This window comes from Macaca fascicularis, chromosome 18 (genome assembly GCF_037993035.2).
Source record: "Macaca fascicularis isolate 582-1 chromosome 18, T2T-MFA8v1.1".
NCBI lineage: Eukaryota > Metazoa > Chordata > Mammalia > Primates > Cercopithecidae > Macaca > Macaca fascicularis.
Window position 1 is genome coordinate 43,111,360 of NC_088392.1, and position 23,851 is coordinate 43,135,210.

The following is a 23,851-nucleotide window of genomic DNA, read 5'->3' on the forward strand; positions in this document are numbered from 1 at the left end:
GTGGCATCCACTGGTATCACGTGCTCTTTAGTGGCGGGACAAAGGGGACAGAGGGGAATGAGCATTTTTGGGGTAGTTCCTGTGTGCTAGTGGTTTCCATGAAATGCTCATCAGTGTTTTTTTCTCAGCCCTGTCGCACATGCGCTGCATTGTTTTTGCTGATTTGCAGATGAGAAAACAAAGGAGCAGAAAAGTGCCAGGCCTAATGTGGCTGTCAGAATACCATAGACTGAGTGACTTAGCTTATAAACAACAGAAATGTATTGCTCACAGTTCTGGAGGCTGAGAAGTCCAAGATCAAGGCAGATTAAGTTTCAGGTGAGGACCCACTTCCTGGTTCATCAACAGCGCTCCTTGCTGTATCCTTACATAGTAAAAGGGAAGAGGCGTCTCTCTTGGGCCTCTTTATAAGGGCAATAATCCCATTCATGAGGGCTGTGCCTGCAGTACCTCCCAGAGGCCCCACCTCCTAATACCATTACCTTGCAGGTTAGGATCTCAACATATGAACCATGGGGGCGACACAAACCTTCAGACCATACAGAGGCCAATGAGGGGTGGAGGGGTGTGAACCCAGTTCTGAAAGCCTCTCTAAGTATCACCAAGCCCACAGCACAAGGTCATTTGGAATCATGGTGCTGCCTAGTTGGGTGTACGAGTGATGTTGAGGATGCAGGAGAAAGAGGAACCAAGGAAGAGGCAAGGCAGGAATGGCTTTGTCAAGGAAATGGTAGGGCTGGCTGATTGAAGAGAAGATGCTACCCTAGTTCAAACAGATTGTTTTAAAGAGGACAACAAAGAGATGCAGAGAGGGGAAGTGTTTTACCCAAAGTCACACAGCTGGTTTGTAGCCGTATCTGAGATGTGTCCGCAAGTCTCCAATTTCCCAAGAACTCTAGGATAAGTCTCAACCTAATGATTTCCTGCATCATTTGAATCTGGACCTTTTCTTATCAACAACCTAGGACCACGGCTTTACCTGACTCAGTGGATTCCAAAGGGCTTAGTTACACCGGCTCAGGTTGCAAACAGTGATCTTTGTGATAGGACACCAGAGCTTACTGTTGTGTGACTGGAAAATTAGGTGAGTCAGAGCCAAGGTCATGGGCTTGTTTTGTGGCCCCAGGCTGACCCCTTGTTCTTATTTGCAGATAACAGAATCTACATTAGCTAGTTAAAGAAGAAAAGGATTTATTAAGGGCACAGCTAGCTCAGATTCATGGGGAAAGCTGAAGAAATGGCTGAACTCCCAGGAATTCCTCCCCAAACTGCAGTGAAATGGGGCCACCGTGAAAGCTGCTGCCTCTGATACAATCATGAAGGTGTTACCACTACTGCAGTTTCCAAGAGCCATGACACCTCTGCCACATTCTGCACCAGCAAAACCGTGCCTTGAGCCTTGCCATTCTTCCCCTATAACAGGTCTGAATCCGTCTCATGCAAATGCTTCTAACTGGCTGAACCTAAATTGCATCCAGAACCCTACCTGCAAAGGAGTCTGGGAAATGTCATTTTTAGCTTTCCTGCCTCTGTAGTACAGAAGATACAGAGATAACAGAGACACGGTCTCTGTGTTTGAGATGCTCGTGGTTTGGAAAGAAACGCAATCACATAAACACACAATTGTACTATTATGTAGGTGCAAAAGTAATTGCGGTTTTTGCCATTACATGAAAAAAAAAAAAAAAAAGGCAAAAACTGCAATTGCTTTTGCACCAACCCAATACAATGTTATTTGCTCTGACTAAGAGACAGTGAGCAGCGGGAGTCCAGGATCAGGATCAGAGGAGGCTTCCCAGCAGCGTGGTTACTCGAGCCGGGTACTGAAAAATCCATTTGAGTTTGCCAGATGAGAAAGACAGAAAAGGAGTTGTAAGACACAAAGGTGTCTGATATTTTGGGGATCTTCAGTACCTACTTCTTATTAACTTGGCCTGAATTCTTTTATGACATGAGAACAAAGAGCCAATTTATTTTGTAAATAGGGACCGATTTGTTGTGGAAAATATTTTAATATCTTAAAATATTATGTAAAATTATTTAAATATGTAATTATAGTACTTAAAACTATTAAATTATATTTAAATTATTAAGGACAAATATTTATAAATATAACTTTTAAAGTATCACAGTATTATTTTAATGACAAAATGACAATACAAATACAATGATAATAATAAAACTACCAATATTTGTAAAAGAAACCAATATATTGGGTAAAATGTTTCAGCATTTCTAAAGCAGCACATACATAAGTTTGTCCAGTGTGTAAGGGTATGTGGGAAATGACCACTGCTGCGTGTGGTGGTTTCTGGGAGATGCTTGAGCGATGCCTGATTTCCAATGCTTGGCCCTGGGGAGCCGCTCTCACGTCTGATTCTTGCAGACTACCTGTTGCAAGGCCACTGATCCCATATTTACAGTGGTTTGGCCTTGCAGGCTTCTGGATTCATGATGTTAAAGCTGTCCTGGGATCCAGCCCTCCCAGCTCCATCCACCCCTGCCTCTGAACAACCGCCAGAAGAGAGGGGCCATGAGGAGAGAGCTCACTGGGCCTCTGCCACAGGAGGCCAGAGGGCCCTTTCCAGGGGACACCAGCCATGCTCATAGCCAAGTGGCAGAAAGAGCAGCCTTGAGTCAGCATGCAGGTTCCCATCTTGGCTCTGCCACCTTCCAGCTCCGGGGGTCTGGCACCTTAGTTAATTCCCAGAGCCTATTCAGGATGCTTGTGTCACTTTCCTCATAGGCTGATTAGAAAGATTAAAAGTGAATGCATCCATCCACATCAAATACTTGGCCTGGTGCTTAGCCTATAGTAAGGGCTTAGTAAGTGTTGGCTGAAATTGGCATTGATATTCTGCATGAAGCTGGCAGAGGGACCCTGAGGTGGCTGTGACATGCCTGGAGCCAGCTGGTGCTGGAAGGGGCTTGGTCTCTTCTGCAGGTAGACCTAGACCAAGCCCTGGTCCTGCCCTATACGGAGAGTGTGACCTGGAGCTCTGTCTGATTAGCCTCAGTATTCTCAGCTGCCAAATGGGGAGAAAGGCACATCAGTCTCAGTTATGTCACAGTATGGGCACGAGGATCAAGTGGGCAAGGGGCAGGGAATGGAAGGGCAAGCTGGAGGCCTGAAGGCTCACTGTCGGACTCCCAGTGCTGTGCCAGAATGACTCTGGTCTCTCTGCTTTCTCTGATCACAGTATACACAGCATCCCTCTTCCTCCCCTCTCCTTCCCAGCCACAAACTTGGAACCAAACCTGTTTCTGAACTTCCCTGTTTGCTGAAATCGGTTTATGCTTCTGTAAATGCTTACACTCCCAGGGGAGTGGGGCGCTGAGAGTAACTGACCACCCAGTGATCAAGCCAGAGGACCCCGTGGTCTGCCTGAAGCCCCTAATGGGTCATCTGCTGGGATGGGGCTGGTTGGCTTTATTTATTTCACTGGGACAGACACTCCACCCTGCAACAAGAGCTCCTGCAGGCCCTGGACATCCTGACCTGCTTCTCTGTTTAACCTGTCTCTGTTGGTCCCCAGGTACTTTGAATTTTACGAGGGGCCTTTTGAATATAACTCCACAAGATGCCTGGAGCTGAGGCACGAAATATTGGAAGTGAAGGTGCTGTCCATGTGAGTGTGGCCATTTGTGGTGGGTGCAGGGGGCATGTGGAGGTGGGGCAGGGTTTAGGGGTGGGTGAGGGGGGGCAAGCATGGAAAGAAACAGGAAACACGTGGTAGGTTCCTATAGAGCGTAAAGTAGGTCTCCTTCCCCAGAGCCACTGGCATTTGGAAAGCCCTGAAGGGCTGGAACACAGTGATGATTGTGCCTGTTTTATGACAAAAGGCCAAGTTTGCAAGGTCACCTCTGGTGACTCGGTGTTAAAGTCCCCGCCTCAATTACCGGTCTCTTTGATTATCATCGCTGGCTCCTCTTGTGTAGAAACTGAAGAGGGCACAGGACTTTCTTGCCTGAAATTCAGTACGTTGCACCGCAGGCTTAAGCGTTGCCCTCTTGCTATCACCTTTGATGATTTTAATTTTATTAAAAGTTTTGATTTTTAAATTATTTAAATGATACAAAATTTGTGCGGTACAGATGGTTATTCAATGAAGAGCCACCGAGTTCTCCCCAGGGGTGACGATGTGGCTTTGGGTATCCTTGCAGAATCAATGCATGAGTAAGAATCTGTGTATGGAGATTTTAAAAGTTTTTTTTTTTTGCATAAATGGTAAAAGAGCTATGCTCCCCACTCCCCGCTTAACAGTACATCACCTATGACTCTTCAACCCACAGGAGGGAAAACACATTACATACTGAACGTTTTAGCATGCATGTGCCCACCTGGGTTTCCGCCCTTCACAGAACTGCCATGAATTCAGCAAACCCATTTAGAGGAATTGGTACTATATTAGTCATGACAGAATCTGTATTTATTTGGAAACCGTTATATCTGGATGTGGAAAAAATATAGTTTATTCAGAGGCAGGCAATGTTGGGTGCTCAGATGGACTCACGGGCCCCTGACATAACCCCCAGGGCATCTGGGGTCCCTGGCCCTCAGGCAGGGACCGTTGTTCCTTTACCCATCTAACGTGATTCCAGCTAGTGTGCATCAGGGGGAGAGCATGGGTCTTGGGGTGGGCCGACCTGAGATCCAAAGCTGACTCTGGGCCTTAGCACATCTCAATCTTTCTGCAAATGGCTTAACTTCTCTGAGCCTTTCCTTACCTATGAAAATGGGGACACTATTACCTACCCTTTAAGGGTTGCTATAGACTAGCTGAAATAAGGCATGTGAAAGTAGATAGCCCAGGATCACGAGGTCAGGAGATCGAGACCATCCTGGCTAACATGGTGAAACCCCGTCTCCACTAAAAAAATACAAAAAGTTAGCCGGGTGTGGTGGCGGGCGCCTCTTGTCCCAGCTACTCTGGAGGCTGAGGCAGGAGAATGGTGTGAACCCGGGAGACGGAGCTTGCAGTGAGCCGAGATCACGTCACTGCTCTCCACCTTGAGCAACAGAGTGAGACTCCTTTTCAAAATAAATAAATAAATAAATAAAATAAAAAAGAAAGTAGATAGCCCAGCAGCCTGCATGCTCAGTAGCACACATCATAGGTGTTCAATAAATGTCAGCACCCATCTCTCTCTTTCCTTCCTTCCTTTCCTTTTTGGAACTAGTAGCAGCAGCTTTTCTGGGCTGTCATGCACAGACTCCATAGCTCAGCAGTTCCTGGAAAGCTCCAAGGGTGAGACCAGCATCCAGCTGGGATTAGCTGCATTGTTTATGGCCCCTGTCCTAACCCATGGTCTCTGTACCCTCTCTAGAGAAGGTGGGATACAGACGCCACTCATCAGTTTCACTGAGCCCTGGGCTGAACACATACCACTGTGGTGCCCGCCCTTGTGGAACTCACAGCCACTGAGGGGGACAGACATTAAATAACCAGTTACCACAAGAAGCCAGGGTAGTGACCGGGAACCCGACCCAGGCTGGGGCTAGGGGGAGGTTGTCAGGCAACGCTTCCCTGAGGAAGGGACACTAGAGCTCCAGTCTGAAGGGTGACAGGAGCTAACTAGGCCAAGAGGGCTCCAGGTGGAGGGAACAGTTTGTACAAAGGCCCTGTGCCAGGAAGGAGCTGGCTGTGTCCTGGACTCTGAAGGATGAGGCAGCTCGAATGCCGGCGTGAGGGGAAGACACAGAAGCTGCATTGCTAGAGGGTCAGGTAGGGCCAGACCATATGGAGCTTCATGGTACAGACCCAGGTTTGGGTTTTACCTTTATCCAAGGGCCTTGAGAGCCACAGGAAAGGTTTTAAGCAGGGCCTGGGGCATGTGAGCTGGTTGGTATTTTAAACATGCCTCCAAGGAGTTTTGATTTAGTGGCAAAAATGGCTGTCGGAGCCAAGTTCAGAAGCCGGTAGCAGAGAGTCTGTCTTCTCAGAATTCAAAGCTTTCAGACCCTTCCGTGTTTTACTGTGCAAATCCAGAGCACTGTGGTTGAGAGCACACCTTCAAGATTTCAGAGAATAAATGACTCATTTCTTTTCTTTTCTTTTTTTCTTTTTTTTTTTTTTTTTGAGACAGAGTCTCACTCTGTCACCCAGGCTGGAATGCAGTGGCGCAATCTTGGCTCACTGCAACCTCTGTCGCCCGGGTTCAAGCAATTCTCCTGCCTCAGCCTCCCGAGTAGCTGGGATTACAGGTGCCTGCCACCGTGCCAGGCTAATTTTTATATTTTTAGTAAATTCGGGGTTTCACCATCTTGGTCAGGCTGGTCTTGAACTCCTGACCTCATGATCCACCCGCCTTGGCCTCCCAAAGTGTTGGGATTACAGGTGTGAGCCACCACGCCCAGCTGACTAATTTCTTTAAATTATAAAATGTATAGTTTCTTCATGGTTACTTCAAGGTCTGGACAGGAAGATTTAAGAAATCCTGTGAATGGGTCATCCTTCTGGGGAACTTCCCATCCCTCTACGTGTGTATTTTCTGTATGCTGGTGTTAGGTCCTATATCAGTTTGCTGTAACAAGGTACACAAAACTTAATTCTTCCACAATTCTGGAGGCCAGGGGTCTGAAATGAAGATACTGCAGGGTTGGCTTCTTCTGAGGCCTCTCTCCTTGGCTTGCCAATGGCCTTCTTCTCGCTGCGTCCCTATATGGTTGCCCCTGGTCTGAGTCTTGCCTATGCCCTAATCTCTCTTTGTAAGGGCATCGGTCATATTGGATCAGGGCTCACTCTAATGGCCTCATTTTAACTTCATTACCTCTTTAAAGGCCCTATGCCCACAGTAGCCCATGCCTGTAATCCAAGCACTTTGGGAGGCTGAGGCGGGTGGATCACCTGAGGTCAGGAGTTTGAGACCAGCCTGACCAACATGGTGAAACCCCATCTCTACTAAAAATACAAAAATTAACTGGGCATGATTGTACGCACCTGTAATCCCAGCTACTCGGGAGGCTGAGGCAGGAGAATTGCTTGAACCCAGGAAGTGGAGGTTGCAGTGAGCCGAGATTGTGCCATTGCACTCCAGCCTAGGTGACAGAGCAAGACTCCATCTCAAAAATAAACAAACAAAAAAAGGCCCTATCTCCAAATACGGTTTCATTCTATGGTCCTGGCGGTTAGGACCTCAGCATATGAATTTTGGGGAGACACAGTTCAGCCCACAACAGCCCCTGTCACAGCTTCCATTTAGGGCTAGATTAGAAATTACCCAGGGCCATTGTTTTGAGCTCAAAACACAAACACTGTTCAGTGTAATGGACAACCTCATATGTCCCCAAGGTCCGACTGCACTCTCTTTAGAGAGGAACATGAGAGACAGTCACCTTCCGTTGATTCCACTTGCCATCCCTTGTCCCTGTTATGGACTCCCATTGGTGGTGTTTGGGCCTCTCCACATTTGGCTTTGGTTCTCATCTCTGCCTCGGGGCACTCTCTCCGTCCCCAGGGGCTGGGCTCCTGGGGTGAGCAGCCATCCTAGCTGGGGCTCCTGGCTGAGCTGGACTTTGCATGCCCTGCCTCTTCTACAGCAGTTGCCCCTCTGCGGCCCCAAGCCCTGGGGATCTGAGAGGGAAGGAGAGGCTGGGCTGTTCATGGGGCATGAGTGTGTGTGCCTCCTTTCCTGAGTCTAGGCTGAGGGTCAGTAGGTCCTCCAGGGCTGAAATCAGAGAGTTGCAGAGGCCCGCCTCTGATCCGAGTGATTCTGACATTATCTGGGCACCCGGGGGCTTCACTGTGTTCCAGTCCAGCGCCATGAGAAGGACTCACAGAGGGTCTGACCCTGAGTCCTCGGGAAGAGGTTAAAGCCCACCTGTGAATGGAGGGTCTGATGCATGCGCTCTGTCCTTTGGGCCCGCAGAATGTCAGCTGGTGTTTTGTTTGAGGAGACAAGGAGGTGTGTGATTCATCTGGGAACGATTCTGATCCACAATTGCTGAAATCAGTGGTAAAAATCAGTCAGCCAGAAAATCCCCACATGGAAAATTCTTCCCTCCCTGACCATGTCAGATACATGAAGAACGACTCCATGATGATTTGTTATGAAAACGCATTGTCACTAATTCTTACTAAAATTATTTACACCTGTCATCTAGAGCTCCTTTATTTTAAAATAAGAATCTTCAGTTGCTGCCTGTGCTCACACCCAGATGGGGGTCTTGCAGGATAATTCCCCAGGCCAGCGTCTCCTATCACCCTTCCCCATTTTTCTGCCACTGGGAGCTCTGTGCTGAGCCCAGTACTGAGACCAAGGAAGAAGCTGGGAGCAAAGGCCAGCTGGGCAAATGCCCACTCTCTGGACTGGGAGTCCCTTTTGTGCCACTGCAGTGTTCACAAGTCTGTGTCCTCTGCCAGGCAGAGGTTCCTGGAGGGCCAGGACCCAGGCTTAGGCATCTCTGAGTCTGGCCCTATGCCAGCTCAGTACTCACATGTTAAATGAATGAGTGGACAGAGGGAGTGGGTGAAACCCGGGTGCAAACAGGAGGCCATGGAAGAAAAGAGGGAGAAAGAAGACTAAAGAAAGAATCACTCTCATTTCATTACGATTAGTGCCCAGCTCCCTCCCACATTTCCCCAGTTGAAGGGTATTACTATTTTTAGTCTGTCTGTAGATTATCTAAGTAATCAATTTCTTGTTCTACCAAATATCAACAGTATTTCTTGATCCTGCACTGTGTAAGATAAGGATATTTAAATTATTCCTACTCTACAGTTCCCCCTCCAGCCTATGGCTTCACTCATCCATGGGTTGACTTTTAAAATGACAAAGCCGATAACATTTGTCTTCTATTTGTAACCATACCAAGCCCTTTTTGAGGCTTTTTCTAGAGGTTGACTCTAAAATTTGAAGAATAGCAAATAGTGTTTTCCATTACTGGGATGATGTAGATATTGTTCACTGAAGGCCGGGGAGCCACCAGGCCTCCATCAACTTTCATGACCCTCTTGCTGGGTCATGTGGCTGCTGTTTTGGGGCTTCCTTTCTTTGCCTTCTGAGGTTGGATTCACCTTTGCTTAGAACCTATAGCTTCTTTTGTGTTTACTTCTTCCTTTTACTTCCACCCATTCTCAAGTAAATACCAAGAAGTGACAGGTGGGAGGTAAGGTTTTGAGTTCTTTTGTGTCTGAATGACTGGATTCTTCCCTTTTACCTGATTGTTGGTGTGTTGGGTTGTTAGGTTGTTTGGATTGTTGGTGTGGTGGGTTGTTGAGTTGTTGGTTTGATTTTTGGTGTGTTGGGTTGTTGGGTTGTTTGGCTTGTTGGTGTGGTGGGTTGTTGGATCATTGGTTTAATTGTTGGTGTGGTGGGTTGTGGGATTGTTGTTGTTTTGATCATAGTTGTAGTGGGTTTTGGGTTGTTGGTGCGGTGGATTGTTGGGTTGTTGGTTTGATTGGTGTTATGTATTGTTGGGTTGTTGTTTGGATTGTTGGTGTGGTGGGTTGTTGGGTTGTTTTGATTGTTGGTGTGATGAGTTATTGGATTATTGTTTTAATTGTTGGTGTGGTGGATTGTTGGGTTGTTTTGATTGTTGATGTGGTGGGTTGTTGGGTTGTTGGTTTGATTTGTGTTGTTTATTGTTGGGTTGTTGTTTTGATTGTTGGTGTGATGAGTTATTGGATTATTGTTTTGATTGTTGGTGTGGTATGTTGTGGGATTGTTGGTTTGATTGTTGGTGTGTTGAGTTGTGGGATTGTTGGTTTGATTGCTGGTCTGGTGGGTTGGTATTTTAGGTGAAAATCATTTTCCCTTAGGATGTTGAAGACCTTCACTACCATCTTTTAGTATCCAGGGATACATGAGAAGCATGAGAATGGTTGTTTCTTCGGAAGTATCTGGTTTTTTTGCTCTGGAATCTTTACAGTTCTGAAATGTGGAACCTTTTCATTTGGAGTTTGTGTCCAGACTCTTCAACTTTCTCTCAAATCTTTTTATATTCCTTCTTCTCTATTTTTCTCTACAATCTAAGAATCCTATACTTCTGGACTGTATCTCTAGTACTCATATCTTTTTATTGTTGTTGAGATAAGGTCTTGCTCTGTCAACCAGGCTGGAGTGCAGTGGTGTGATCATAGCTCACTGCAGCTTTGAACACCTGGCCTCAAGCAATCCTCCTGCCTCAGCCTCCTGAGTAGCTGGGACTATAGGCACATGAAGCCACACCTGGCTAATGTTTTTCAAACATTTGTTTGTAGAGATAAGATCTTGTTACATTGCTCAGGCTGGTCATATCTTTTAATTTTATCTTTTTTTCACTCCTCTTTTTGCTTCCACATACTAGGAAAATCCCTTGACTTCATCTTTCAGCTCTTCTGGTGAACCCCTCCCCCACAAGAGTTCTTTCTTTGTACCTAAGTAGAATATTTTTAAGTTCTGTTTTGTTCCTCCAATAGTTGTCTTTGTGGTCATTTTATCTGATGGATTATCTTGGTCTCACTTCAGGTTGACCAGGTGACCCTTGGCTATCTATCCATATTTAACCTTGAAATGAAAACTGATAGGAGTTCTGTGTCTGAAGTTGTTCACGATGCTCCTGGCCCTTTTGTTGCTAGAACAGCCAGATCTTTTAACTGCAAATGATAACTTTTTTTTTTTCTTTTAACAGAGGATCTCATAGTCTGATTCCATCTCTCCTCCTCCTCTGCTGGACATTAAGCATTTGGCTACCATGGTTTTTGGTGGGGTAGGGGGAGTGTAGGCTTGATGGCTCTGCTTACAGACTCACAACTGAGTCTCATTTTTAGGGCTATGCTCCCTCCCCATCCTCCACCCACCTCTTAGAATTTTCCATGTGCAGATTGGCTCTAGGTACTTTGGGCTGTGTCATCCTATCCTTGTGCCACTCCCTCGTACTTCCATACACTTGTTGAAATTTCTCTTCCACTGAGATGCCCTTCCCTGTCATTCTAGTCATCTATGGGCTTGTACCTTTTTTTATTCCTCTTCTGGAATGTTAGTGGTGTCTTGGGAGAAAGGAAAGAAGTGCCTAGGGTCAACCCTTCATCTTTAAAGTAAAGATGATCTCTGCATTTGTAAAGCAATTTGTAAAATCTTTTTACACATATTATTCCATTTGAGCTCTCTGACAACCTTTGAGATTGGAAGGGCAGCAGCCAGCCGTTATATCCATCTTACAGAAAAAGCAGCTGAGTCTCAGAGAAATTAAATGACTTGCCCGAGGTTACATTGCAAGATTGGGATGGAGCCAGGATTCAAGACTGGGTGTCCAGGCCCTGACCTTGGTCCAGGGTGTGATGAGGGCATTGGAGGCAGAGAGAGTAGGGCCCAGACACTGGTAACAGTAAAACTTGGAACCCCACCTAGAGTGTTGCCAGGACTGTGTTTCCAGAAGGCATTTGAAGCAGTGGCCATTTAGGGGGCTGCTCTAGGGGCCTGTGGGTTGCAGAGAGTGGGGAGGGGCAGGGGGCAGTGGGTGAGCCAGGGTGTTGCTGTATGATGGCACCACTCCCTCATACCCTGTGAGCTCCTGAGAGGGGAGGTTTGGGAAAGCTGGAAGGAAGGTTTGCCTTCTGTCAGCCAGGGTGGGAGGAGGAACGCTGCCAAGCTGGTTCCTGTAACAGGGCCTTTGCACTCACTCTTCTCTCTGCCTGGAATACACTTTTCCCAGATATTTGCACAGCTCGCTCCTGTGTCATTTCAGGTCTCTGTGCAAGGTTCTCCTCCTCAGGAAAGCCTTCCCTGATCACTCAATCTGAAACAGTCACTTCCCCATCCATTTACCTTGCTTCACTTTCCTTCCCAGCGCTTGCCACTTCTTGGCAAGGCATTATTTATTTATTTTCCATTTTCCTCCCCAACTGGTATGTAAGCTCCATGGAACCAAGGGGCTGTTTTGTTCGCTACTGTATTTCTAGTTCCTGCCATATTGAGATACTCAACAAATAGTGAGACTTGATTTGAACTCAGATGTTTCAATTAATTCATTAACTTATTGGTATACTCAACAAATATTTACCATGCATCTGCTATGTGCCTTAGCACTTGAGTTACAGTGATGAGTGCAGGCTTGATCCCCTGCCCCCATGGTATTTACTGTCTAGTGGGGAAGATCAGCAGTCATGATAGTTCATGGATTTTACAAAAGTGGAAAGTATAGGGGGCTGTGAGTGAGCATAGTCAAGGCAGTTCAGTTTAACAATAATAATAACTTATACTTACTGGATGTTTCTGTGTGTCAGGTGCCGTGCCTAGTCTTTTATCACATCATCTTATTTCATTATTTTAACAAATCTGGGAGGGCAAGAGACTATTATTACACCCATTTTATAAATGAGAAAACTGAGGCTCAGAGAGGTTAAATAACCAGCCTGAGGCCTCATAGTTAGCAGGTATCGGAACTAAGACTTGGGTCTTAGCCCAAGTCCCACTAGTTCCAAAATCCATGTATTTAGTTACTATTTTCCACGACTTTTCCTGCAATCACCCCTGCCCCACCAGCCATGTATTCTTCCCGTAGGGGAGGCTTGCCTTGTTTGAAGACACCTCTGATTAAACACAGGGACTCGCCTCTGCAAAATGAACCCTTTTTTAAAAAGGGTTTTTTTTTTTTTTTTTCTTTTGAGATGGAGTCTTGCTCTGTCACCCAGGCTGGAGTGCAATAGCACAATCTCGGCTCACTGCAACTTCCGCCTTCTGGGTTCAAGCGATTCTCCTGCCTCAGCCTCCTGACTAGCTGGGATTACAGGCGCGCACCGCCATGCCCGGCTAATTTTTGTATTTTTAGTGGAGACAGGGTTTCACCATGTTGGCCAGGCTAGTCTCAAACTCCTGACCTCAGGTGATCTGCCTGCCTTGGCCCCCCAAAATGCTGGGATTACAGGTGTGAGCCACTGCTCCCAGCCTAAAAAGGGTTTTTTAAGTGGGTATTTGCTTCTTTTTTTTTTTTTTTTTTTAAATAATGGACCCCTGTAGGAACCTGAAGAAAGCTTCAGATTCTCCCCAAAGATATGCACATGGGTGGATAGACATGGATTTTGCCTATAACAAAATCAGAGGGTACAGGCACTTCCTTTAGCCCTTCATTGCACCCCAGGGTAAGAGCCATAGTGATAGTAGTTTCTTGGTAACACTCAGCTCCTAAAGACTGAGTGTTCCCATTTATGATCAAACCAGGACAGCTTCCTTTGAAGGGCTCCTCTCTGCACCAGCACCCAAGACTAACGAGCTTCTTAGTGGTCCACAGCCAGGTGACCCCAAACAACTACAGAATGCCTGGCCCTGAAGTGGGGACTGTGCATGATCAAGAGAGCTAAATCATGGTGCTGTCTTTAAGGAGTGTATGATCTGTCTACTTTTCACAGTTTTACTGTGGAATTACAATCTTTCGAACTACTCAATGGAAAAAGGATCCCATGATCCAATACTTTTCTTGGAAATTCACAATATATGAGAACATATTAAGGTATCTGAGATGTCTTGCAGTAAAGAAAAGCATTTAACTTTATTTAGCTCAGCTTTCCCCAACTGTATTTGACCATAGGATCCCCTTAAAAAAAAAAAAAGGTGCATAATTCTTTGCCGAAGATCTAGAGTTCATTAGGAAGGGCTCGCCCAGTTGTATAATGGGTCTTGTGATCAATTACTTAAGAAGGAGTGGGTGCTGGCCTGGCTTGGGGAGCCTCCTGGATCTTTCTGGATCTCACGATTCTCACCAGGCCAGAGCCTCACTGGAATCTTCAATGGCAGGGATCCTAGAGAATTCTGGACATTTCTGTAGAATAGGAGAATTACCCGCGAAACCAACAGTGAGTTAAAGGAGGAAGGAATTGGGTAGGATGCAAGGAACAATTCCTTAACTGAAATGGGGAAGGGGTAACTAAAGATAGGGGTAGGTAACAGAGATGCTAAAGCGTATCTGTGGCAGAGAGGGCTTGGGAATGTGGACACGGCTCTGAGATTAGGCACTGCTGAAAGAGGAGAGAAACCGACGAGAAGGGTGAGCGACTATTTGAGGTTAATGTGCATGAGGATCTCATATTGGTTGCTCAGTGTTTGTGGAAATTTGTATTTTTGATTTGGCTCAGTCGTTCACTTAATAAATATTTATCGAGTATCTATATTTTGCTAAGCACTGCTCTAGAAGCTGGGGATACAGCACTGAAACAATTATATGTATGCATAATTATAAATAAGTCAATGTAAATGTGTAAGTTAAAAATGAGTTCTTTTTGCAGGTTTCGGTCAAAGGGAGAATGCTATGTGGTTTAGACATTCCCTTTCCTGAGAGTGCTTTAGAATGTCATGATGCTGAGATGTTTAAGTGCCAATCAGCATAAAGCCTGGCGGAGGGTTGTTCAGGGAGAAGGGGCAGTCTCAGGTTTCTCATCTCATCTTTTCTGTCATTTGGAAACCGTGATCTGCCCTTGAGAAGGGAGAAAGAGAAGGGCATACCCTGCTCATGAGCCCTACTGAGTGCTGAACTGTGTGGGTGTTTGATGGGTGTTCCACTGGGGTCTGACTCCCTTTATAGACAGATGTTCCCAAGAGAACTATGCAGGCCCTCGGGGGTGGACATGTGAGGAAGAAGGTTTCAAAGTGTTTCTGGGATTTGTTTTAATCAGGTATGGTAGGACACGCGGATATGAAAATGACCATCATGAAGTAAGACGTTATACTCACAGAGCCATAGAAACAGGAGGCACGCCCTGCAGGGCAGCCCCAGGGCCAGTCAGGAGGCAGCAGTGAGGGGAAAGCGTGGGTGAGACTATTGAGGTTTTCGCGGGAAGGAATGGACAAGGCAGTGTCGGCAGGGTAGCCAGGTTTAGGATTGGCTAGTGTGAATAATTCTGGCAGGCTCTGAGGCATAGGGACTGCCTCTGGTTTTCTGATACCTGGCCCTGGGATGGTTAGGGTAGGGGTTGGGAGGAGGGGGATGGTGTCCTGTCAATGAGGAGGTGGTTGAGGGTGTGGGCTCTGATTGGTTGGTTTGCACATGAAAGGCATGCTTGCAGGACAGTTGTTTGCTGACTAGGTATTAGCAAGGCACCAGGTGCCAGAGCATCAGAAATACAGAAAATAAGAAAATACCAGCTGGGCACGGTGGCTCACACCTGTAATCCCAGCACTTTGGGAGACTGAGGCGGGAGGATCTCTTGAGGTCAGGAGTTCGAAACCAGCCAGGCCAACATGGTGAAACCCCATTGCTACCAGAAAGTACAAAAATTAGATAGGCGTGGTGGCGCACCTGTAGTCCCAGCTACTTGGTAGGCTGAGGCACGAGAATCACTTGAACCCCAGAGGTGGAGGTTGCAGTGAGCTGAGAATGCATGATTGCACTCTGGCCTGAATGACAGAGTGAGACCCTGTCTCAAAAAAAAAAAAAAAAAAAAAAAAGAAAAGAAAAGAAAAGAAAACATGGTCAATGCCAAGGGCCAGCCCTGGAACTGGACTCGGCTGTGGGAGATCAGGAGGGAGCGTTTCTGGGAATGATCGCACTCTGTCCTACCTGCCCCGCTCATGTGCTCTTCTGTCCTCTACTCCCAAGGGTGAAGCAGTCAGAGCTGTTCGACAGGTGGAAGAGCCTCCAGATGTGCAAATGGGCGATGAACATCTCTGAGGCCAACCAGTTCAAGTATCTATGATTCGTCTGTCCTCCCTTCTCCTTGTATAGTTCTCCTCACTGCCACCTCTTCCAGTCTCCATCGTCCTGCAAGGCCCAGCTCTCAGTGGGCATCTTCCCTAGAGCAGGCCCTGACTGGGCTGAGGAATCTGAGCAGTGTGGGGGACTGATTCAACATGCAGGCTGAGGCAGGCACCTTTCCGAGGTGCTGTCTTCCACCTTCTCTCCCTCAGTCCTTGCAGCAGCCTTGCGAGGTTGGTGGTGCCATCTCCAGTACACAGCTGAGGTTCACTGAGGCTATTAGCAGGGAAGCATGTGCCGGTGGTCTCTGGCAGGCCTGTGTGAAGGCGCATTATGCATTCTCTATGGCCTCCTAGTCCTCACCTCCCCTGTCCTGGGGCAGCCACTCTGGCCCAGTGACTTCTCTCCTTCTCAGAGCGCTTGAGTTCTTCCAGCCTCCACGAGACATTTGAGCCCTGCTGCAGATTATTTTATAAATGCTGTCTAACCAAAATGAGCAGATTATAAACTCCCAGAGAGGTAAGAGCTGGATCTTAAAGTTCTCCTGTGGGAACTCAGCACATAACAGATGTCCAAAAATTCTTTTTGATGGATAGTAAACTTTAGGGTCTTCTCTATCTCTAAAATTCTGTGAGCTTATGGGATTATTTTAGTGCAGGTAGACTTTATTTTAGGGAGTTGATGTGATCTGGCAATTTGTGTCTATGCTGGATTTCAGCACTCAGGTCCAAGTTTAAATGTACTGAGGAGCTCTAAGCATGAAGGAGTCCTGCACGAGAGATTGTGAAAAGCAAAGATGACTAAGCTTTTTCTTTATAAATCGTTTGTTCCAATTTGCTGCAGCTCCAGACGAAATCTAGAGGTAGAGTAGTAGTTTTAAGAGGCACATTTTCAGAAATGTGAATGTTTAAAGTGATAACACTTCAAGATCCGGTGCCAGAGGCCTCTGAGAGACTACAAAGACCCAGCAAAGGCCTGACAGTAGTTTGCAGAGACTCACCTATCATAAAAAACAGAACATGAGCTTGAGCAAAGTGCTGGGAGAGTAGAGAATAGATCCATAATCTGTGCTGCCAATTGGCCCCTTAGAAACGTTACCGTGCACACTGCACAGAGGTGCCCCTGGGGGCGAGTGAGACCTGGCACACTGAGAGTATGGCTGATAAAACACTCAGTCTGGACCAGGTCAGTGAGAAGCAAAAGCCTGTTGTCCAGGCTTAGGACAGAATAGAAGTCTCAGCAATGGACCAGGCGTGGTGGCTCACGCCTATAATCCCAGCACTTTGGGAGGCCATGGTGGGCGGATCACGAGGTCAGGAGTTCGAGATCAGCCTGGCCAACATGGTGAAACCCTGTCTGTACTAAAAATACAAAGAAATTAGCCAGGCGTGTTGGTGCATGCCTATAGTCCCAGCTACTTGGGAGGCTGAGGCAGGAGAATTGCTTGAACCCAGGAGGTGGAGGTTGCAGTGAGCAGAGATCACGCCAATGCACTCCAGCCTGGGCAACAGAGCGAGACTCCATCTCAAAAAAAAAAAAAAAAAAGTCTCAGCAGTGGGACTCACATATCTCAGGAAACATGAAGCAACAGGGAAATCATGTGGCAAGACGAAAACAGGGATGAGTGTGGGAGCCTTTGGCAGGGACAAGACAGCACAGTGCAGGGGTGGAGCTCTGGGCATGAGGGGTGGAGCAGTTTCAGGTGTGAGAAAAGGCAGTGACATCAGGCTTTGCCATGCTCTAAGTGAGAAAACCTTCCAGGCTGGTCATTGCCTCCCTTTGCTCTCATTTCAAGCTCATGAAACAATGATGAGATGCTTCATTCAGGCTGGCAGGAACCTGGTGCCATGAGGGAGTGGCAGGTGGGTGTTAGAAGGCAGGCATGAGCATTCCAGTTACAGGAAAGGAATCCTGTAACTGAGGCCTTCTCCCACCCTGCTGCCTACAAATAGGCACGCTGACATTCTGGTTTATATATCAGTCGCTCATGAGCTTGGTTAGTGTGAGTCAGTCTCCCTCAATAGGAGTGCTCTCCAGTGGGCTGACAAGACTGAGCTTCTGAACTAGCAAAGCTAAAAGGCCCAGATGCTGGTTTGTAATGCCAACCCATGGCCCTGCCTTGCCAGGCCTTTGGCCTCCTCTCTAGGAAGCCTTAAGTTACATTCTGAAACCCAGCTCTCTATAGGAAATTCTGCTCTCTGTGACTGGGAGCCAGCTGGGCTTCCCAGTGAAGTACCTGCAAGAGATGAAAAAATAATAAAAAAAAATTATAGGCTGGGCATGGTGGCTCACACCTGTAATCCCAGCACTTTGGGAGGCTGAGAGGCTGAAGCAGGTGGATCACCTGAGGTTAGGAGTTCGAGACCAGCCTGGCCAACATGGAGAAACCCTGACTTTACTTAAAAAAAAAAAAAAAAAAAAAAATTAGCTGGGCATGGTGGTGCATGCCTGTAATCCCAGCTACTTGGGAGGCTGTGGCAGGAGAATCGCTTGAACCCGGAAGGCGGAGATTGCAGTGAGCAGAGATTGCACCATTGCACTCCAACCTGGGCAACAGAGTAAGACCCTGTCTCAAAAAAAAAAAAAAAAAAAAAAAAAAAGATTATAAAACCTTCCTGGCTTTGGCAAGCTGCAATCACAAGTTACAGAGGATTAGAGGTAGAAGAGCCAAGCCTGCATGAAGAAAGTAGGGCCCAGAGAGAGAGACACCTTCCAGTAGCCTCACAACTGGTCGGGGCAGAGCAGAAGCGAGAATCCGGGCCTCTTGACACCAGGACTGCAACCCAAGTTTCCGTGCCAGGCCTGGCTTGGAGCTCTTCGGAAAGCTCCTCCTCACCCTCTGTTAGTGGCCAGGACTTGAGCTCCATGGAGGAGTTCTGTCAGTGCAGACAGGGGCAGCTGGGTGGGGCTTCATGGAAAGAAACCTGGCCTGGGCCCTGAATGAGTGGCAGAAGGCAGGGGCCTTGGGAGAGGCGTTGAAAAGGGAGGGGACAGCATGAGCAGAGGTGCAGGGTGGGTGCGAGCCTGGGAATGAGTGGGCAGGAGAGGCCTTGGCTCCATGCATGGTGGGGGTGAGCGTGGAGATGGGTGGGCAGGAGAGGCCTCGGCTCCACCCCTCTATTCTTCTTGAGGCTGTGCTTTGCCCTGCATCATGTCTTTCCCGCCTGTCTCCCTGCCTGGCAGGTCCACTCTGTCCAGGTGCTGCAACGCCCCTGCCTTTCTCTTCACCACCCAGAAGAACACTCCCCTGGGGACAAAGCTCAAGTATGAGGTGGACACCAGCGGCATCTATCACATCAACCAGGAGATTTTCCGCATGTTTCCCAAGGTGCTGCTTTGGGCAGGGGCGGTCTGGGTGAGGCGAGGGAGCCGGCCCCTGTAGCCCTCCGTGGCAATGTCCCTGGGGTTTTTCATGGTTCACTCACTGTCCTCTGGACTCAGTCGTCTTGGTCCTGGTTGACCAGTTGTCTGAGGTGCAGTAGCCCACCCTCTGGGTTTCTTTGGGGGTTCTGAGAACCATGAATGCCAACTGGCTTATGATTTGAGTGACTTTTGGCGAGAAAGTGACTAGAAAATTCTGAGTATTGCATTACTTGCAGAGGATATCCTGCAGATATGGGAGAGAATGACGACACATTTGTCCCCCACCTGAGGTAGGCACACGAGCGAAAACACATGCAGAGGTTGTGAGCACAAGAATGAACCACCCCGTGCAGATCTAGACTCTGAAAGGTTCAGCTCCCTGGATGACCATGGGCAGATATTTTGTCTTTCAAAACCTCAGTCTTCTTATTTGTAACACCGGGGTTTGAACTATGAGTAGATTTGGCTGATTATAACAGAACATCTAAAATATCAGAGACTTAATCAAGATAGATATTTATTTTTTTCCTTTCACATAAAAGAGTTCTGGAGGTAGGCGGTGCAGGGCTGGCACGGTGGCTCCCTGGTCATGGAGGACCACAAAATGAGTGAGCCACAGACCTGAATGGTTTAGTTCACTGACCTTGGCCACCGAGAACCGCAGTGAGTGAGCCACAGACGTGAAATGTTCAGATCACTGATGCTGTGCACCTGCAATCACCTGGGCTGACTGTTGGTGCAGACTCACTGCACTAGTCTCAGAGAAGGGGCGCTGGAACCTGCACCTTCAGCCAGTTGTGGCAATTACCCAGGTGTGGTGGCGTATGGACTCTGAAGAGGAGGAAGGTTGCATGGGTGTGTTCATAACCACATCCAGGAGAGCTCTGGGCCCGGGACAGCACTTAGTGAATGTAGTTTATAGAAATTCTGAGTGGGGGCATGTGGAGGTCTTTTTGGATGAAATCTGAAGGCCTTGGCTGCCTTGCTTCTTGGCTGAGTGTGAAACAAAGCCCAGAGTTCCCTGCATTCTATGACTGGTACCAGAGTGTATATGTAAGACTCATGCATTCTGGGGATGTGGGGGAGGAGCTGAAGGTGAGCAGTGTCAAATGTGTTCTCACTCACTTTGGCCCTAAGGGAGGATGGTATTGAGCCACCTTTACAAGGTGGGTCTTACAAGGCCTGGAACATGAGGCTGGTGACAGCAGGTGACTTGCATTTCACGCAGGTAATGCCAGTGGGTGTAACACAACTTAGTATGACATACAGATCCAAGGAGAGCCGGGGTATGGACCACTGAAGCCCAGGGACAGACAGCAGTGCTCACCAGACATTCTCCAGAACGCACCAGGCAGTAACTGTTTTAGGATTTGCAGTTCATAGTCTCTCTGTCACTGCTACTCACCTCTGTCATTCTAGCACAAAGCAGCCACAGACATGAGTAAACAAATGAGAGTAGCTATGTTCCAGTAACACTTTCAATCTTATTAGATGCCGAAATTGGAATTTTACATAGTTTTCATGTATCACAAAATCGTTTCTTCTTTGGGTTGTTTCCAACCACTTAAAAATATAAAATCCATTCCTGGCTTGCAAGTTACACAAAAACAGACGGTAAGCCAGATGTGGCCCATGGGCTATATGTAGTTCGCTTGTCCCTGAATTAAAGCAATGTGACATAGAATCACATTTCCTGAACTTCCCTAAATATAAGTGTCTCTTTGTGTTTGTAAAAAATTCAGCTTCCCAGCCTCCTATCTGTGAGACTGTGATTCTGTGGTGCTGGGATGGAGCCCAGAAATTTATATTTTCAGAAAGTATCCCAGGTAGTTCTTAACTTACAGAAGTTTAGGAAACACCCATATAGAACATAATAAACTTTTGATGATTTTTCTGAACCTGACTGTTTTGTTTTTTTTTTTCCTCTCTCGTACAAGTCTAATAGTGCAGTTTACTCACCCACTGGCTGTGAGATGCCCCTGTTTTCCCTGTCTTGGCTCACTGGGCCTGTCCATCCAGAGAAAATGGACCATGAATAAGGACAGTCTCCCACAGAAGTCCCCCTTAATTTTAGCTTGATTCCTGATGGTCCCAGGGCAGCGTGATTCTCCACAAGACCCCGCCTGGCTGCTGGTCCCACCTGAAGCACAGGCTACAGGCCTGGCCCCATTTCGTGCAGGACTGCCAGTTGCTGTGTGCCAGGAGCAAAGCTGCCCAGCAGGCCCTGGGCATCAGGGATGGGAGTGGCCTTTGGGGCCATCTAATAGTAACAAGACTCTTGATCACTCTTCCCATCTGTAAAGTGGAAAGCCGCTTTCCTCCCACATTCCCCACAAGGCTGCCTCTTGGGGCCAGGAGCTAACAGGGGTAGGTGTGCTTGCAGAGGTGAGAGTCGCAGGTGGAGGCAGGGGGTGGCTTGGCTCTGACAGCTTTGCCTTTGCCTCCCCCAGGACATGCCCTACTACCGATCCCAGTTTAAGAAGTGTGCTGTGGTGGGCAACGGAGGCATCCTGAAGAACAGCCGCTGCGGGAGGGAGATCAACAGCGCCGACTTCGTCTTCCGGTAAAAGAAACCCTGGCACTGCCCTTGCCACTACCCCGTGGCCCTCCTCCTCCATATTCTTCCCCGGTGCCCTAATGCTACCCTTTAAGCAAGTAATCCCCACTCCCCACCCCTGCAGACCCTCAGGTCTGGGATATCCCTTCTTCTCTCCAGCCCCAACCCTTTGGGGAAGTCGTTAAACTCCCAGGTCCTCAGTGTCCACATCTGCACAATGGGAGCTATGTTAAGAGCAAAGGGCATCACAGATTTGAAGGCACTGAGGACTCAGGAGCTTGCAGCTGTGTCGGGAGGTCGTCTGGGCACCATCATCTTGGGTGGGTGCTACCCTTCCAGAAGCACTGGTGGAACCAGGGCACCCTTGTGGCAGACACCAATATTGGCTTCAACTAAGCCAGAGACTGGTCCTTGCACTTCTTCCTTACATAAAGCCCCACTCTTATCTCTTAGTGAATCTTCATGTATATCTTTAGCCTGGGTGAAGAAGGTGGGTTGAAAATAAGAGCTTAAAGCAAACAGACTTGGGTTGAGTCTGCAGTGGGGTCGCAGGAAGCATGGATCCACAATCATCGGGCCACTCATTACGTGTCAGGTTGGGGAGGGTAGAGCAGGTTTGGTGTGATTTGAGGTCCTAAAATAAAGGGACTTCTGCATATTTTGGGTTCTTGGATGTCCAACCCCAGCCTCTATCTCTAGAAGAAGGAAGACTTGGGCACCCTGCGTCACCTGCTGTCGCAGACGGAGTGTGAGAGACACACCTCTCTGTGATCTGGAGTCTGCCCACGTGCTCCCTGTGGATGCCTAGTCGAGTCCAGCTTTGAAGGTTAAGCTTCCTCCAACACCGAAATCTCTGGCCCTCACTGAATCCTTAGCCCAGCCACATTCCTGCCAGGGGAGGCAGGGAAAGCCTCTTTCAAGATGGTCTTTTGAGGAGAAGCCAAGGTCTATGGGGTCTCCCTGAACTTTGATCCAGGCTCCAGCTTTGCTAGGCATGTGACCTCAGGAATGTCATGTCATCCTTCTGGGCCTTGTTTTCCTCATCTGCAAAATGGGGGTAAGGATAGCAGCTCCATCAGTTTTGGGATTAAATGACATAATGATTGTATAACTCTTAGTACCTCCAGCACTGGACATACCATTAGAGCCCAGTTAATGCCAGCAACTGCCCCCCAGGTCCTGTTCCCTCTGGCTGGAATGCTGTCTCCCCAGCCCCTGCATCCTGCTTTGCCAACTGCCACTTGTCCTTCCAAGCTTAGCTCAAGAATCACCCACTCCTTCCCTGGCTAAACCCACTTGCACTCTTTTCTGGGCTCCCACGGAACCTGGTGTCCACCTCTCATGTGGCCTTTAACACCCAGCCCTATAACCAGGGACCCGCTAAGTGGTCTCACTCTTGCAGATTGGAAACACACAGAGAACTTCTGTTTACAGTAACTGATATAATTGGCACAACATAACTACTCAGAAAAATGAGTCTTCAATGAAGGAATGAAGGCGTGAATGAAAGAATGGACTTAAGTGATTTTCAGGGCTAAGAAGTGGAGCGTATAGTGGTTCTGTCCACAGGCTCTGAAGCTGGGGAGCCTGGTTTGAGTTAGAAAAAGCTGTGTTACTTTGCATAAGTTACCTAGCCACTACACCTTTATCTCCTAAAATGAAAGATGAGGATGATAATAGTACCTACCCGTTGGGGTCAGTATGAGGAATAAATGAATTAATGTTTAAAATCTTCAAACAATGCGGGACACATACTAAGTTTTATTATAATGAAAATGTTATTTTAAAATATTCCTCTCATTTTACAGATGAAAAACAATTTTTTGGGAGGGGATGATATTCCTTGCTAGGGTCATGGGGGCTAGTCATAGTCAGAAATGGGATATAGTTCTGGTCTTGCATTCTTTCTGTGATATCACATCATTTCCCTAGCTTGATCATATGACAGTAAGCGTCTCCCTCAAAGGGGCTAGTCTCTTGTCCCACCACCTAAGATCTGTTAAGATCTGTGAGAGCACACAGCTGTGTTTGCTAGTTTTGGAAATGCTGTGGGCCCTTCCATTCTCATCGTCATCATCGTCAGAGCAGTGCGGCAGCAGCAAAGCCTTGCTGGGTGCTTGTATGTGCATGCCAAGATGCCCTGAGACTCCATCCTGTTCTAGGCATGTCCACACTAGATGCTATTGTACTGGGAACGAGACCTGGGCTTGGAGTCAGGCCCGTCCTCCGCCCTGCCTTGACCCTCTGAATGCCTAGTTTCTCATTTGCAACACAGGGAGCCTAATATCTGCCACCTGAGGTTATTGATGGCTCATATAATCCTG

At 47.6% G+C, this 23,851-nt stretch overlaps 1 protein-coding gene across 10 annotated transcripts in view; it reads left to right on the forward strand.

Moving 5' to 3' along the window:
* Window positions 1-23,851, forward strand: part of ST8SIA5 (ST8 alpha-N-acetyl-neuraminide alpha-2,8-sialyltransferase 5) — a 95,291-nt gene that overhangs the window by 60,565 nt on the left and 10,875 nt on the right. For 4 of the 10 annotated variants that reach the window (XM_005586777.5, XM_065533884.2, XM_065533885.2 and 1 more), the window contains 4 exons: window positions 3,537-3,629; window positions 15,512-15,598; window positions 18,791-18,935; window positions 21,421-21,533. In XM_005586777.5, the coding sequence (XP_005586834.1) occupies window positions 3,537-3,629; window positions 15,512-15,598; window positions 18,791-18,935; window positions 21,421-21,533 (438 nt within the window). Of the gene's footprint in view, window positions 1-3,536; window positions 3,630-15,511; window positions 16,127-18,790; window positions 18,936-21,420; window positions 21,534-23,851 lie in introns of all 10 variants that reach the window. The other 6 variants (XM_074022389.1, XM_074022390.1, XM_074022388.1 and 3 more) reach the window with 4 other exon arrangements.